The 17,973-nt window shown below is 47.1% G+C and overlaps 1 protein-coding gene across 1 annotated transcript in view; it reads right to left on the bottom strand.

Annotated features, from left to right (window-relative positions):
- Window positions 1-17,751, bottom strand: part of LOC118211458 (carbohydrate sulfotransferase 11-like) — a 30,850-nt gene extending 13,099 nt beyond the window's left edge. The window contains exon 1 of the mRNA XM_035388672.1: window positions 17,150-17,751. Within this exon, the coding sequence (XP_035244563.1) occupies window positions 17,150-17,243 (94 nt within the window). The 5' untranslated portion in view covers window positions 17,244-17,751. The remainder of the gene's footprint in view (window positions 1-17,149) is intronic.
- Between the last annotated feature and the right edge of the window lie 222 nt (window positions 17,752-17,973).

Genomic DNA, 17,973 nt, shown 5'->3' on the forward strand with positions numbered 1-17,973 from the left:
CATACTTTTGGAAATGTAGTGCATTTCAAATTCTGGTAAAGCAACATTTCCCATAAAATACTAAGCCGTAACATTCTCTCATGATACAAATGAATCCAAAAAGCTATGAACAGGCTGACTGGAGGACTATTCTGGAGGACTATTCTGGAGGAATAAATTATATAAGATAAAAGTCCCCTTGTTTCAAGAGTGCTGGTCATGTAAAACCGCAGAGAAACTGTGTAATAATCAACTCCCTTTGGCCATGGATCTTCAGAAGTGTCACGTACTGGAATTTTCCACCCTCTGACAGAAACAGCAATTGAGCAAGACGTAGAAAACACCTTTAATTACATACTGGGAAGGGTAAATTGGTACGATATAAAGTTCCCGGTGCCCTTGGGCGGAATTGGCGCAAGTGACCACATGACTGACCGCGCTCATCGCCCACGCGTGCAGCTAGTAGGTGGCTAGTCGGGAGCACGCTGCCAACAGGGAGGGCATGACGATGCAGTGGCACCCCGACTGAACCCCATACTGCTAAAACCTTTACGCAGGAAGTTCTGCGTCTCATTACCTTACTTCCACCACGGGAACTGGTCAGCGAGCCAGTTTGACAACACAGCAGGAAATAGGGTTCAGTGCAGGTTTTAATAACTTCCTTTAAACAGCATCTCTTCCTGATGCACTGTCATGATTTACAAACATGAAATTGCGATGCACGCATCACCGGATGGCGTGGGATAAAATTATCATTAATGGGCTATGTGACAAGCGATCCTATTGGCCAGTGGGGTAGATGGGCATAAAGAGAATAGACAGAGGCCCAAGATTTAACTGGCGAGGAAAAAAGATGCGACAGCTCCAGTGCGGCAGATTTGAAATATCAAATCACACAGTTAAACCTGTATCGCATCCAAACATGCTCACGCATTGTTAGGCAAACTAAACTGATTATATTCTAGACTCTGAAACATTAAAAAAGATGTGACATGAAAAAAGAGTCACATTCATGTAACTGTCACATGAATGTTTAAAACTATAACTCAGGAGGAAGAGGAAGCATGCACCAAATTAAAAATTCACACAGTGGTAATGCTGGCCTGTTAATGAGTTTGCTGAAACACCACACATAAAAACGCAGATGAGCGAACATTTTCAGCACACATTTGTTGGCTAAACTTGAAGACAAATGTTTCGTGAGAACTCTGTGGTTTTGATAAAAAGATAGAAGCTCAGTTTCAAACAGTCCTAAGCCCGCAGCACTGCTACCAAGGACATTTCACCCCACTTTTCAACGAATACACTTTGACAGCAAGGAGGAAGAGATTTTGGCTTATCACGATCACACCGATGAAAGTTCAAATTTAGCTTCTGCTGTCTGTGGTTACCTCATCCTGATACGCAGTCACATCTTGTGTTGAAAGACCCTTGCTCAAACTCAAACCCCTGACAGACTGTTAGGCTCTAACTGTTATTCTGCAATGCTTTGCCTGTGGAGAAGTAGATAGGGTCATTGGCATTAAAAAAAGCTAAAAAAAAAAAAAAAAAAAAAAAATCACATCCACAATCACCAGTCATTGCCCTCCGGAACAAAACCCGATCTGACTACAATTATACATACAAACAATTATACATTTGTTTTGAAAGCAAATAAATCTGTTATATTGTAAACTCCGAAACCTGCTTTAATCTCCATCTGTGGAAAAAAATGCAAAACAGCGTGGTCACAGGATTAGACTCTGGGCACCTTTCAGTATAATGTTGGATTTGCACTTTCATTATTGGCCCAGTTGGGCCGGGAGCAACAAGCTCTTTCTGTAACGTTGAGGATAGCGCGTTAGACGTGCAGGAGATCGTCATACGTAAACACACAGTACACTTATTTTTTGCCATTAAAAATGTGACAAAACTGCTGACAGGTGTGACAGTCCACAGGACGGCCATCTCTTAAGCAAAATAAGAGTCCCCATTCGATCGCCACCATGCCGTTTTCTCATCTTGTCTCTTCTTTTATCTGAATAAATATATATATATATATTTTTTTTAAATCAGAAAAAAATACTCTTCCTCTAAAAAAAGTGACAAACACAAATTTAAGGCTCACACCCTGAATTTGTCAATGGAGGCTGTGTGTGCACAGAAAGATCCTACCAGCCCTGTGAATAAGAGGCAGCTGTACCAGCTGTAAAGTGCCAGTCCACCTTCATCCTGATGTGGTTGAATGCTGTGTTGGAAAGAACCAGGAGAGGGGGATGGGGGGGGGGGGCTCCAGGAGGTGTGCTGCCCAGAGCAACTGGCATCAGCACTGGCCTCCTTGAAAGAAGGGCACAGTGTGGGCACACACAAGTCAACAACCTATTTATCCACATCTATGCCCAGCTAGCAGTCCAGCCAGCCGAACAGGACGGCCAGTGTCTGCTGCCCGTTTCTCATATGAATACCAAAAATATTTGCCTCGCTAAAGAAAATTCGTTTCAAACCGGCTTTCATTCGCTGACCTTCCACATGTATTCCCTAACAGTTGTTTTGGCCACACTTTATCTGTGGAACTGGCCATGTCATGAGGGACAAAAAATGAACAGTCTCATTCTCCCATTATTCACCTCCATTTCAGGACCGAATGCCTCCGGTATTTTTCCATTAACCGCCTAACTGAATTAAAGGGACCTCTCAATGTTTCAAAGTAATTGATAGCGGGTAATTTAAAAAGAAAAAAAGAAAAGAAATAAAAAGGTCATAACATTACTGAGAAAACAGGAACACACCTACTTTCTGGACTATTTCCAGGGGTCATCTCATTGACTGGGCCCATTCGCTGCAGCGTGCAGACACAGGATGAGGCACAGCGGACTGCACGACGCAGTCACGTTGACCCGGGTCAAACGGGCTCCACCTTCCGCGAAATTCAAAGCTTACTGGCCGGGGCTTCGGGTTACCGCCGGAGATTGAGCCCTAATGGAAGACAGTCGCTCCCGACGCCAGGCTCGGGTTTCTGTCCGCGGTTCCTAGCGCTGCCAGGCCGCGTTTGCCTGGGGAGGTCAGACAGCGGCTTTAATCGCGCTAACTCGAGCCATACCATCATCCTCTCAGCACAAAAGAGTTGTGTGCGGCCGGCGCGATCGACGAGGCGCACAGCGCACACTGAGAGCACATGCTCGCTTTTATGAAAGTCATAAACGCTGAAGGGCTGAATCTGGACGCTTTCATTTCTTTTTTTAAACTTACGTAATAAGTGAGCGAATCCGACAAGGTAATCACATTTTCTCCAAACTTTCACGGTTTTACCTGAAAGCAGGCACGTCTCAGAACGATTATGAAGTGGTCAACGCCAGCGTTAAGAACTGGGCTAAACCTCCTCCGCTTCACAATGCCCCCGCAGGGGCGGGCTTTACGCCGCTTCTAGTCCGGGTTCCCAAATTTCATGACAGGCTCCAGTGCTCTCCATCTGCTTTTCCAAAATTCCAATACGTGACCCTCTGGCTCCCCCGGGCCCCCCAGAGCCCAGTCAATCACTCCCCTACAAAAGGCCTTCAGGGCCCCTCTCTGAGAGCGGCCTCCCTGGAGAGCGTTCCCCCGGCCCTTCAGCGCACTGCAAAACAAGCAGTCTCTCTCAAGGAGAAAAAGACAGGAGTCCGCCCGCTCTCTTTTCAACACGCTGGTACAATACCACGTCTCTGACACTACATACAACCGCGAAAAATATGGAGAAAGCATTTAAGTCATTCATTCAACCGTCTTACGATCAAAAAGCTGTAACTGTAATGAGGTGACACGCACTGAGGGGCATTACCAGAGGTGAAACGGACGAAAGAAACAGCGAAAGAGTGCAGCGGAGAACGGTAACGGTGAGGTAAAATGGGCACAAAAGAGGCTGCGCCAGGGCGGCTGCTGAAGAGGACGTCGTGCCCGTGCCCGTGCCCCCCCCCCCCCGCCCCCCGTCCACTCTTTTTCAATAAAGCAGTGATGAAAGACAGCAGCATGAAAACTGTTATTCATTCAGCAGGCTGGACCGACACCGAACCCCCCACCCCCCATTCCCTGAGCCACAGAGAGGGAAACTTATTCACATTCATCCCTATCCTCTTACTTCAACCAAACTAATTAAGCATTAATCACATTCCTAAAATGCCTTCGCGTTTTCCCTGGAAAGGGTCTGAGAGCTGTTCTAAATGGTGGGGGAACGAGCTCCCCACTGGTCAGGACACACAGACCAACTTCTGCCGCAGGCTGAAGACGCACATTTAAACTTTATTAAGCTTTGGCTCACATAATGCGCACAGGTCAACGAGACTACTAGCTCTATGCTAAGTCTAACCGACCTCCCTTAACACATTTGCCTTCCCTCTTGCACTGACTACAGCTTCTTACTTCATATTTTAAGCTTACTGTACGTATTGACAACAGTGGGTTGTCACTTGATGACTTGGCATGAGCACCGCCATTTGCCTTAACCTATAGGTACTTGTGTAAGTCGCACTGGACATCACCGTTTATTAACATAAATATGAATGTATATAAGCGCCACAGTAAAAGCAGGACACAGCCTTCAGCTGGCTGAACACAGGGTGTGCCACAGCACTCAGCAGACATGTCTTTGTCAGCGCTGCCGCCCCGGGCTGTTTTGGGACTTTCCAACCAGAGCCGCAGGAGGTCACCTCCCTCAGGCAGCACCTCCCCTCTCCTCGGCGGGGAGGCTGGTTTAATGGGGCGCATTCCTCCCAACCCGAGCCACGAGCAGCGGGCGAGTTCAGACACGCCCGCAAGCTCCGCCCCCCACACGCAGCATCTCCCCCTCCGGAACAATGAAAGTAGACCCCCGTCCAGGAATCACCGCCACCTAGTCTAATACGCCTAACGCATCGCCAGAGACTGCAGGGCAGACGTCGGGTCAACATCTAAAAGTCAATCGTAAATCACGGTGCGCTTCAAGCTCAGAAAAAAATTCAAATTAAATAGCAAAAAAGCCATATAATGTCAGGTGGAATTCATTTGTCGCTGATCAAAGAGAGCTGTTGAGCAAGAGTGCACTGAGTGATATGAGCTCGGTCCACCGTACTGTACTGTAAATACGCAAGCTGCACCAGGCAGAGCCAGAGCAAAAGCTCTGCCAAACTTCAGGCCTCCTGCAGGCATTCAGTACTTTCAACAGCCAGAGGCATTTCAAACTACCGTTTCTCACGTTTATCTTTCTCACGATCGACACTTGTTCCATCACGTGTCTGCTGAGCGCGAGGGCGTTGTCAACACATGTCAGCATGTCGTGCATGTGACGTAGCGCGTGTCCGTGTAACATGCGTGAGGGTGGTGTCGTGTGTGTGAGGGTGGTGTCGTGTGTGTGAGGGTAGTGTTGGTGTGTGCCTGAGGGCTGATGTCAGCGTGTCGCGTGTGTGAGCGCTAACATAGCGCATGTCCATGTCGTGTGTGTGAGGGTGGTGTCGTGAGGGTAGTGTTGGTGTGTGTCTGAGGGCTGATGTCAGCGTGTGGTGCGTGTGAGAGCTGACGTAGCGCATGTCCGTGTCGTGTGTGTGAGGGTGGTGTCGGTGTGTGTCTGAGGGCTGATGTCAGCGTGTCGTGCGTGTGAGAGCTGACGTAGCGCATGTCCGTGTCGTGTGTGTGAGGGTGGTGTCGGTGTGTGTCTGAGGGCTGATGTCAGCGTGTCGTGCGTGTGAGAGCTGACGTAGCGCATGTCCGTGTCGTGTGTGTGAGGGTGGTGTCGTGTGCGTGAGGATAGTGTCGTGTGTGTGAGGGTGGTGTCGTGAGGGTAGTGTTGGTGTGTGTCTGAGGGCTGATGTCAGCGTGTCGTGCGTGTGAGAGCTGACGTAGCGCATGTCCATGTCGTGTGCGTGAGGGTGGTGTCGTGTGTGAGAGGGTGGTGTCGTGAGGGTAGTGTTGGTGTGTGTCTGAGGGCTGATGTCAGCGTGTCGTGCGTGTGAGAGCTGACGTAGCGCATGTCCGTGTCGTGTGTGTGAGGGTGGTGTCGGTGTGTGTCTGAGGGCTGATGTCAGCGTGTCGTGCGTGTGAGAGCTGACGTAGCGCATGTCCGTGTCGTGTGTGTGAGGGTGGTGTCGGTGTGTGTCTGAGGGCTGATGTCAGCGTGTGGTGCGTGTGAGAGCTGACGTAGCGCATGTCCGTGTCGTGTGTGTGAGGGTGGTGTCGGTGTGTGTCTGAGGGCTGATGTCAGCGTGTGGTGCGTGTGAGAGCTGACGTAGCGCATGTCCGTGTCGTGTGTGTGAGGGTGGTGTCGGTGTGTGTCTGAGGGCTGATGTCAGCGTGTGGTGCTTGTGAGAGCTGACGTAGCGCATGTCCATGTCGTGTGCGTGAGGGTGGTGTCGTGTGTGAGAGGGTGGTGTCGTGAGGGTAGTGTTGGTGTGTGTCTGAGGGCTGATGTCAGCGTGTCGTGCGTGTGAGAGCTGACGTAGCGCATGTCCGTGTCGTGTGTGTGAGGGTGGTGTCGTGTGCGTGAGGATAGTGTCGTGTGTGTGAGGGTGGTGTCGTGAGGGTAGTGTTGGTGTGTGTCTGAGGGCTGATGTCAGCGTGTCGTGCGTGTGAGAGCTGACGTAGCGCATGTCCATGTCGTGTGCGTGAGGGTGGTGTCGTGTGTGAGAGGGTGGTGTCGTGAGGGTAGTGTTGGTGTGTGTCTGAGGGCTGATGTCAGCGTGTGGTGCGTGTGAGAGCTGACGTAGCGCGTGTCCATGTCGTGTGTGTGAGGGTGGTGTCGTGTGTGAGAGGGTGGTGTCGTGAGGGTAGTGTTGGTGTGTGTCTGAGGGCTGATGTCAGCGTGTGGTGCGTGTGAGAGCTGACGTAGCGCGTGTCCATGTCGTGTGCGTGAGGATAGTGTCGTGTGTGAGAGGGTGGTGTTGTGAGGGTGGTGTCGGTGTGTGTCTGAGGGCTGATGTCAGTGTGCGGTGCGTGTGAGAGCTGACGTAGCGCGTGTCCGTGTCGTGTGCGTGAGTGTTGGTATCGGCGTGTGTCAGAGGGCTGATGTCAGTGCGTCCGTGTCGTGCAGGGCACGGTTGGTGCGTCAGCGCGCATCTGCGCTCGCGAGGGTGGGTTTCGGGCCGGGGGTGTGTGCCAGGTGCTCCCGTGCCTTCGCCTGGGCCCCGGGGTGTGGTAGAGGCAGTTTTCGTTTCAGCAGTTCTGCCATTCTGAAAGAGCTCCCGGTGACCACATCCCCCCGCTGTAGGTCGGAAAGAGGGCCCAAGAACCGCGTGTAATACTCTCTGACGCTTGGGTCTGACATCACAGTACCTGTACCAGTTCTGTCAGAATCTGCTCTGCACCTCCATGAACACTCACAGACCTATCACTGCATCTTAAATATAAACCAGAAGGGTGCAGATGGGGGTAAAGGCATCATAACTGCAGGCTGCAAACATTTATACCTATACAGGTAGAAAGCAGACATGCTCATTTTGTCCTTTGCTCTGTTAGATCCCTCATTGCATTTCTGTTACCATTCATTCTATCTTAAGCATTACACCAGGCCAGCCAGTGGAGGATGGGCTCCCCCTCTACAGCCAGATTCCACTCAAAATTTCTTCCCACTGGGGAGAATTTTTTTACCTCAATTGCTCACTTTTTTGGGTTCACGCCTGGGCTTTTGCCCAAATTTCTTTTGCCTATCCAACCTAAAGCTTCTTTGTGACAATAAATAAACACCAGACAAATGAAGCTGAACTGAATTCAAATGAATGCGTGTGGAGGAAATTAACCCAATAGTGGCCAGGGGTCAGTTTCAGGGAGACACAGTTCTGACAGCCATACCACCCTGGCATCAAGCCTAAAAAACCTAGAAAATTCCTTCTTCTCCATAGTCTTCTTTCCTCACAGACATTCTTGTGCCTTTTTTCCCGTACAATTCCTCTCTCAATTAATTCCCTAAGACCGACATCCAATGGTTCCGCATCATAAGTTCATTACTATGAGGACTATCGTTCTGACACGGGAAAGAGTGGTTGGCTGATGGTAAAACAGTTCCAAAATGGAAATCTGTCTTCATGCATACATGGAACCTAACAGTGTATTTAATAGGGACTTCCCAGTGCCCTCAAGAGGTTTTTAATACCTCTACCACACCTTAGTTCTCTCATATAACATGATGCACACATTTTCCATCTCCCACTCACACACATACATACATACACACACGCATACACACACACACATACATACACACACGCACACGCACATACACACACACACACACACACACACACACACACACACCTACACACACATGGCCACATGTGTGCTTCATCTCTGTCCAGGGTGGAATTTCACTTGACAGACTGGAACACAAATCTCTGGTGCTTTGGGGCCCCGTCTCCAAGCTGCAGCGCAGAGTAGCTGTAGATTAACTTAAAACACAGAGACAGCAGAGGTGGGAGCTCTCTGCCACGTAATGTACTTCACCGCAGCCGGATTACAGCGCTTCCTAAACGCACTCATCGCTAGCTCCAGCAGTGTCATCACTGACGTTGCTCAACAACAAGGTCGTTAAGGGGGCCCCTTCAAACAAAAAAAGGAAAAAGCAACTAATGTGTGTGAGCCGCCTCCTCTGGGCTTCACAGCCTAATGCTCTGGACTTCACAGACTAATGTTCTGGACTTCACAGACTAATGCTCTGGACTTCACAGACTAATGTTCTGGACTTCACAGACGAATCTCCTGCTGAAAAAATGTCCTTGTCATATGAAAAATAACAGAATATTAAGTCTGCATGGGCTTTCCCAGGTATTAGGCTAATGGCTGAATTAATAGGTCCAAGTAAATTTAGGAAATGTACAAGCGCCTCTGCAACAGAGAAAAATCAATAAAGCCTTGGACTTAACCTCAGTCAATAAAACCTCAGATCTCCGTAATCTTACGTTGAACCAGCCAATAAATGTGTGCGGCTTGCCACTGCTTACCCTCTGAAGCACTTCCGCCTCCACTAATTATTTTCCTGGGAGAAACCCTAGACTGCATCACCAAACCGAGGCGAGCCCGGTACCGCTATCCTGACTAGTGTGGAACGGCGGGCACTGCTGTTCTTTGGCGGGTTCCGACGTGACCCGACTGAAAGGATTTGGCTGGATGCGGTCTGAAGACTAAAAGGTTAAAAGTTACCGTTGGCGGAAGTGGAGCGCAACCGCGATGGTGGCAAGCGCTCCTCGCCTTAATCCCGCCAACTAATCCTCACCCTATCCAAATATTTACAACACCGCCAAATATTCATCTCCCGGTGGCTAAGCACTAAATCCAATCTGAGTTTGTTCTCTTGGGGGTGCACGTAACTCGGCTCTGACTTCCTGTTTTGCTGAATGCCATTTACCGTAAGCCCAAGGACTGGGCGGACAATCTGAGGATTAACGCTGTTGCCCGGACCAGGAAGTGTTGCCGGACGCAGGAACATCAGCCAATCTTGGGAGCGCCATGGAAGCAAACAAAGTCTGGAGTCGCAGTTGGTTACACTGCGCATAAAAAGAGCTTCGCCGGCACGTGCAGCTGCTGCCGCAGTAAACGTATACGAATGGGCTGCGTTTCCCCAGCGCCCTCGCTCGCTACTTACACGCTTACACTGGGGCGGCTGGGAGCGAAAGGCTAGAGGACCGAGAGGTTGAACACCACCGAACCCCCTGGCGCTGCCAGTACCATGTGACCCTGCAAGAGTCACCAGGGCCCAACGCACAGCCGGGCAGCTTTAAAATAAATTTGTGTTTCTAAAGCACGGGCAGCAGTATTTTTAGAGGAACCTTAATCACTGACACCCAAGAGGCGTTTTTTAAAAGGCTTCTGGGAGGAAGGAAGGGCGCAGACTCCTCAGCCGAAAACAGAGCAGCGTTACATAAAGTGCGCAGCGGGAGCCACCCGCAGATAAGGGAGGAGAATTTAGGAAGTGCGAGCCAAACCCTACTGTAATGCGCCAAGTCCTCACACTGAGCCTTAGATCCAGAGTCCACAAAACTTGCCCCCTGAATGACCGCGGTATAGCTCAACACCAGCTCCCCCGACATTGTACCTAATAAAATGATTAACTTCTGACACCTTTGTCCCACACGCACTACAGGCTAAATATTGCACCCACAATGACGTGTATCTAAGTTGTGATGTCGTTATATATGGATCTATATGAGACAGCAATTAAGTAGAATTATTACAAAGATCACATACGCAAACCTCACTTTTCTGAACCTCTGCCTTATACTGTCTGCCAGACACTGTCAATACAATAGAGTATCTCAGAACATGTCAAATAACTTTTACCAGCTTGAAACCTGGACACACCAACCCACACAGACGCACTCTCAACCGCAGGCCCACTCGTAAAAGCTTCTCTATCTCTTTAACCCTGCCAACTTTAAGGATCAGGGGTCCTCAAAGTTCAAAATATGTGCTCACTGAGGGGACAGGAAAGCCGTAAAGTTTAACAAACACAAATAAACAGAAACGGCAGTGAAGAATGCCCTGACTGGGCGAAGCGCTGGGACTGGCTGGCGGTTGAAGGCCGAGCGGAGGGCTCCCCGCTGAGCTGGCCCTAACGAGGAGCACGTGCAGGCATCGTACCGGAGCTCTCGCAGAGACGCAGGCCCCCTGCCCCTGCCCCTGCCCCCCCCACCCCCCTCCCTCACTGGCTCCAGGAGCGACCGGTGAGCTGCAGCTTTAATCTCTCTCTCGACGTGTGAGCCCGAAATGAGGCCACAGTTCCGCGGTGGAAAGCACCGTCGTGTGCAAAGTGACAAAGCCCAACTGCCGTGGCACTCTCGCATGAACGGCCCTGCATTTTCCACGTTGTCATCCATTACCATCACTTAATACGTTAAGAGAGAGAGAGAGAGAGAGAGAGGGAAAAAAGAGAAAAGGAAAGGGGCAGAGATGAATATTAGTATTATTGTTATTTTAAACAGACACCTCACTTGGCTGCAGTCTCCAGGCTAATGAAACGCAGCGTCTCTGCTGTTGGTCCTGCTGCGTTAACACAGCACAGATGCTCCTCTCTGAACAGCGAAGCGTCCTCTGAGCTTTCACGGCACGGCTGTCAGGATAACCCATCCATTGTACCGGAGCTTTGCTTTGTATTCACAGCAGCGCTGTAGATGTTATTTTAGTGGTTTCAGCCGGCCGATTTTTGGCACGCTGCCAACAAAGGGACACCAGCAGGAGAAAAAAAACAAAAAACAAAGAGGGAAGGTTTTGCAGCTTAGCCTTAACTTGATTTGCACCAGCATCCTGTATAGTTATTTTACCATGGTTACCCAACAAATTACCTTTTCCTTCTGGAATAGACAGCTCATAGACTAGTCACAAACTTTGTACATCAGAGAAAAATCATTCAGAGCCAGCAATACACTCAAGCACAGCACCAGCTCTACAGTTATTTCCACAGACTTAGAAGTAGCCTACATGATGACTAAATTTCACTGTTGTAAAAATGTGCTGAATTCAGTTTCGGGGAAGAGTTGCTATAGATCTTCCTGGAATTGCTGCTAAGTTAACTACTTCTGCCCACACAACCACACAGAGCCTATTTACACAGAATATTGCCCGCGTCAAGAATTTTCATTCAGTGAATTGGTGTTTTGATGTCACTGATATGATGACACCAATTGTGAATTTACCAGTTGCTGTTCTGCAGTGTGAAGCATGCTTAAATTTTAAATGTGTGCCGCACACCCACCCCACACTACTGTGGCCATGAAGAGACTCGTGTCACAAGACACTACTCCAACTGACCACAGCGCTATCAAGTCAGAGGTGTGAGCGTAGCCCACCGAAAACAGCGAATGATCTCATTTTACCAACGATGTAGAAAAGTGACTCATCTCACACCCAGACAAAGTCCCTTTCTGGTCACATTTCACCAGGCCACCTCACATTTACGCAGCCTCGCTAGCACCTGTGCGCTACATTTTCGCCAGAGCCCACGGCACGCCCCCTCTCCTGGTACCAACGGCTCAGGAAGCAGGCGACACACTGAGGGAGTTCCTGTTCGTGTCACGAGCCCCGCTCCGTACCCGGGCCCACAGTAAATCTTGCACCCACAGGGCTGGGACTCCTACTGCCGAATGATTACTGTAAAATGCTGTGGAAAATATGCACCGGCGCATGCGAGTGGGAGCATTACGAGAATGTCGCTCGACGTATGGCAGGCACCTGTTTTTCATGTACTTTTCAACATCTGTCAAAGGTTAAGAAACAGAAACTCCGATGTCAGCCATAGATGACGAAGCTACACACCACTATGGGGTGAAGCATTTCCTGGTGGCATCGACAGCGATGTGATACGACTTACATGGCACCAGAACATGTGATATCAGCTCTTCCTATTGGCCATTTCTGGGCGCTGAGGGAGCAAGAATGTTGTTCCGACTGAGCAGGGAGAGACATTAGAAGGAGGGCTCTGCTTACAGCCGACTGAAAAACAACCGGGGGGCAGGTTTGTTCAAACGTTGGAATGATAAATTAGTGGACTAACTGAAGTAAAGTTCATCTACCAGCCTGTGCAATGTCATCGCTCAAAAAAAAAAAAGAATAAATCTACTGAATGCTGGAAGCAAACATTATGAAGCAGGCAGGTGCAATCATTCGGCAACCTGGCTGCAGGGCTCATACATTTGTAAAAAAGAAAGAGAACAAAAAAATTAGGGGGGAAAAATGCCCTTTTTGGCATACATATGCTTGCCAAGTACAACAGTTAATTCCCATCCCGAGCACAGCCGGGAGCAATTTAGCCCGTTAGCATGAAGACACATGTGGAGGAATCCGCGCTGAATCAGGATCCCGGAACATAGGCGGGACACTCAGTTACGCAGAGCGCACTTCCACAGACAGGTCCATTTGGAACCGTGGACGCCAACCAGCCAATCATCTACCACCGAGTTTAATTTTAACTTATTTGAGTCCAAGAGACTGAAACAGCAGAGAGAACTGACCCGCAAGCAAATTACACGCACTGTAAGGCAAACCATTAGACTCTCTCAGTGTTGAAACATCCCCAGGTAAAAGCCCAGTCTTGTTTCCTTAGGGTTAAACGTGTTTTTTAACCCCCGGCAATAGTGCTATATTTCAGCTACTGCTGTGGGTCCGCCCTGTCCCTTCATACAGTATTACGAAACTGTAAAGTTCTCAAAAACACTGTTATCCATCACTTGGGGCCTGTGGAGTCCTTTCCCCCTTCTCAATTTTACCTCCCCAATCGCTCTAGTCCCCCCTCTGCCTCATACCATCAACATCCCAAACTGACTTTAAAAAATAAAAAAAACCTCCTTTACCCAGGGCTCATGGAACGGAATTCAATCCCAGGTCAGCGTAGAGCCTGTAAAGATCTCACATCCATTTCAACTACCAACACACTCCAGAGCCACACCAGAAAGCTCAACTCCCTGACCAGCATGGAGGCCATCTTCTAAACTGGATCCCACATCACTTTCTCTCTGCTTCGGCTGCTGATATCTGATAACATGGCAAACCGTGCGCATTCCTGCCAGCCTCCTTTCCTCTTAAGTTAACTTAATTACGCTGTTACGCACCCAAAGACCCATAGAGAGATTTTCTGTTAATTCCTTTCTTTTCTTTTTTTGATTCCACAAGTGGGCCTGGGGGAATTTTTCCATGTTTTTTCTTGCCCAGAAAAACATTTTTCAGTGTTTTTCCATTCTCTCATGAGCAAAAGTCATTTACACTGCCTCTAGAATATTCAGCATACAATAGATTTCAAAATACAAGATGTTCCAGGGGGGCAAGACATAATTTTTTTTTGTAAAAATGTATTCAGTGGAGTATTCTGTAATTATTATTTTTAAGAGCACAATAATCAAATTGGCCTACATTTTTACTAACTGGCTGACTGACTGACTCATTCATTCATTCATTCATTCATTCATTCATTCATTCATTCATTCATTCATTCCATAGAGGCCAGGAAGAGGCGATTATAGCAGTGGATAGCAGTTTTCAATTACCACCATTACTAAATATGTGGAGAAATCAGCCTGGATTTAATCAACACTTTTCCTTAATTTTGCAGGTATGCGTGTGCGGTGTGTGTGTATTTGGTGTGTGTGTGCGCGAGTGCGTGAGTCCGTGCGTGTAATCCCCATTGTCAGGTCATTTATGGCCCCAGGAATCTCTGCTCAAGTCCAGACAGTGTCGGTATGAGAGGTCTCTGCCTCAGTGGGAAGGGGGGGGCTCCTGCTTGGTCTGCAGGAAACAGTCGTATCAGAGGTTGAGCCAAGTGCTACTGAAGCTTTCTGTCCTCTTTCTGCATGCAAACCAAAGGCCAAACCTGGGCAGATCTTGTGGTAAAGCCTCTCAAAATGAAGGTGCATACACACATGGAAATTCACACTGTGGAAAAATAACTACATCAAGTGAGGATTTTGCTTCTATACTCCTTACTCAGTCCATCAAGCCTCCATTCACCTCCCACTCTCTTGGACACTAGTCTTCCTTTAGTGCAGTGGTGCATGGGGAATGCATGCTATGGACATTCTGGGCCAATATCAATACCCAATATACGCTGAAGTGGTTACCTACCTGATTTACAAATGTAAACTGCAATCAAGTTTACACATCCAGGGAAGTAGTAGATGAGGACATGCTAACTTATGAAGGAAAAAATATTACATTTTATTAGTATAACAAGTAGGCTATTTCAACATGTTATACAGAGAACAGAACAGCTCTAGAGAGCTACAGAGTCACTGTATAATTCAGCTCATGGGTTTGGATGACAAAAATGATAAAATAAAAATAAACAGCAAATAAGGGGTTCAGATGGCTGTGATTAGGTTAGTTTTTAAATGTGACATGTATCATGACATCATCATATATTATTGTGCATCCCTACTGAAAAATGTGAAAGACTGCAGTAGACCCAGAAGTGAATGGGGCTTTCAAAACTAAATAGAGATGCAAAACACGTTCCTTCAGATATGAATTTTCATGTCTGTTTTTTGGGGAGTTTCTTCCTCTAAATTTCCTGTGGCTGCACAGTGCAAAGTTTCTCAAAACATCGGTGGCCTGTCCGTACAACCACAGACAGAGTCTGAGGTCACAGGGCTCTGGATGAACATACAGCTATTTTGGTCACACAACCACAAAATGTTGGACCTCTCGTGCCTACTGGCTGGAAACAACAGAACGAATGCGGAGTATGGTGTATAGTTACACTGAACTTTGACAGCTTTGACCATCTGCATAGGAACCGAATGAACTGCACAAGGGGAGGAAGGAACTGAGCATGTATGGAATAGACCTCACTGTGCTAGAGCGAGGAGAGAGGACAGCACCGCAGCCACTGGTGCGCAGGACAGAGGAGGAGGGTCCTTTTTTGTACTGGTACCTTCCGGAATACGTTTCACAGTACTGAGCACCATATATCAAACACAATTCACTGTTTTGCCAGGACATATGAGATGAGGCCTTTCATTAATCAAGAAGTACAGTAGCTCCAAGTCAGCAGCAAAACCTATGTTACACATCTAAATACAAGTACACGGTATCACCAAACAATTAAATTTTCAGTAGTTTAAACTGCTGTACAACACATCTTGCGACCAGGGAATTTCATGAAACGAGCCCAAAAGAAAAATCCCCCTGCACACGGAGCGGGTCCACGGTGTGATCTTGATTTGCTCTGCCAGCCCTGAATGCAGCCATTGTGCTGAGCAGAGGGAAGGACTGACTGACTGGCCCAGGGAGTTTCAGCAAAGCAGCTCACAAGCGCTGCACGCACTCAGTCCACAAACACTGCAAGGCCCAAGTGTTCCTTGGGTGAATAAGTTTAACAAAATATCTGGTTTTCAAACTGCAGAAGAGTTTTAAAAAGCTGGTCGAGAAAAAGTAACTTGATGGATATCTGAACAAAATTGTTTCCAAGCTCACTTGGAATAAAAGACGAATGTGGCCCAACGGACCCAGTGCGATCATCACTACATCTATGGACTGGTACATGTTGGCTCAAAAAGCAGTTTGTAGAGCCAGTGCTTTGTATTTCTAACAATAAGGCAAGTCATGTCCAAACCAAACATACATTAGTCTAGAATAATAGTTTAGCCTAAATGGCAAAAGTCCAATTTAGATCATCTGAACACTTTGAATCCCATCAAACTTTGCCCTGTGGCAATGGGCTAGCTGCAATAAGTCTATTCCTGCTATTAATTTTACCCTTTAAAGATATTGACAGAAAACAGATGTCAATGATCCAATGTTACACAGATTGAACACTGCTTGTCCAGAGCTCCAGTCCAAGAGGTACAATGGTTTCGACAGAGAAGCAATTTGATGGAATTCATTGCTGATTCTGCTTGCAAATTCTGGCATAAGCTAAGACATCTTTCTCTTATCAACTTTCAAGGGCCAATTATTTGGGATTGGTTTCCCAAAGGGCACTAAAAAGTTGTAAGACAATTTCAATCGCTCTTTTACAGTGCTAGAAAAACTAGTATACAGCCTTGGCTGAATGATGGTTCATTTAAAAAACGTAAAATGAAAAAAGCAACCAATGAATCCCTATGCTAACAAATGCAAGGCATAAAATGTTGCTTTACAGTTTTTTCAGGGATAGACTAATGGTTCGGTTCAAACTCTACTGAAGGTGGTAGAATTACCGATTTATGACAACGGAGTTTTACGGAAATAAGTAGTGTCTGTAGAGTTGTCAACAAAAAGCAGGCCAGGAGTTTTTCCATTTGCTGACCAGGAATGAAAAGTGAACAACTGGACAGCATCCTTAGCCTTGTGCAAGTATTCCACTGCGAAATGGTATCAAATTGCAGAATCAGGAAAATTAATACCATGGATGCCCACTTCACGTTAAGTTCAACATACAACTACCAAGCAGTGGGGGGGAATCATTTTTAAAAATGTACAACAACAAAACACCTTATTTTGCAATATAGACTACATAATGATGAGCAATAAATTCATTCATTTTAATTCCCTGCCAGCTGCAGTCTAGTCGGCCCTGGTAGTCTTAGTATTGGTAGCATTCTCCTACTGCAGCAGCTGCTGCTGCTGCTAACAACAACAACATTCAATAATAATAATAATAATAATAATAATAATAATAATAATAATAATAATAATAAGCCTACAGTTGTGAAGTTAAGAACTGGTAGCTACATAAATGAATCGCCTATTTGAAATAGCGGTTGTTTAGCTGAATATCCACCTTTTCATAACTTACCTGGTTTTAAGCTGGTCTGAAAGTAAAACACGACTACGATGAAAGAACCCACACATGTCGCCAGAATCATCCGACACACCTTGGGTTTTCTCATCCTGAATCTCCGAATTGGCAGCGCCTAAACCTGGTCCCGCGGTGGTTCATGCGAGACAGTCCTTCTGCTCGCCGAGAAAAGAGTAGCGTTAAGAAAAAGTTACTATGAATTTTCTTTGAGTGTCGCTGACCTGGTGGTTATTCGCAGTTGTGAAAGTCGTCATCTTTAAAGAACATCATGTACACTCAGATCGCTTAAATCTACTGACCCGTACAGCAACATCGCAGAAAGAAAAAAAAAAAAAAAAAAAACCCTGACAGACAAGTGGCTAATAAATAGCCAAAGCCTCTGGATAACTGCAAGTAAGAAGCACACTTTGCGGTACCAAGCTGGCTAACTGAGCACGTTTCTCCCAGGCTTAACTACTAAGAAGTAATGCCGGTGCCGCATATTTTACAGTCCAAGCGGTTTAAAGGCATCGCTTCAATTTGCCGAAACGTCGGTTTTCCTGTTAACTCTAAACTTTCCCATAACATGGACGGCAGTAAATGGCCATGCATGACGTAATAGCTACCCCCTAGTCAGTGGTTGGAGTGTGTGCCTGTAATGATGGATTCGCTGATTAAAGTTAAAAGGCTACGTATCCTTCTCAGTTCAAGTACAGCTAATTATATTATGCAATGAGCTACCTAGTTTACTAAAACTTCAGTTCTGTAGCCTCGTTCATTTAAAAACATGCGGGTAATGAATTTATTTTTTATTCTTTACTATTCCCTCATCTTATAGCTTT

This window comes from Anguilla anguilla, chromosome 13 (genome assembly GCF_013347855.1).
Source record: "Anguilla anguilla isolate fAngAng1 chromosome 13, fAngAng1.pri, whole genome shotgun sequence".
Lineage (NCBI taxonomy): Eukaryota > Metazoa > Chordata > Actinopteri > Anguilliformes > Anguillidae > Anguilla > Anguilla anguilla.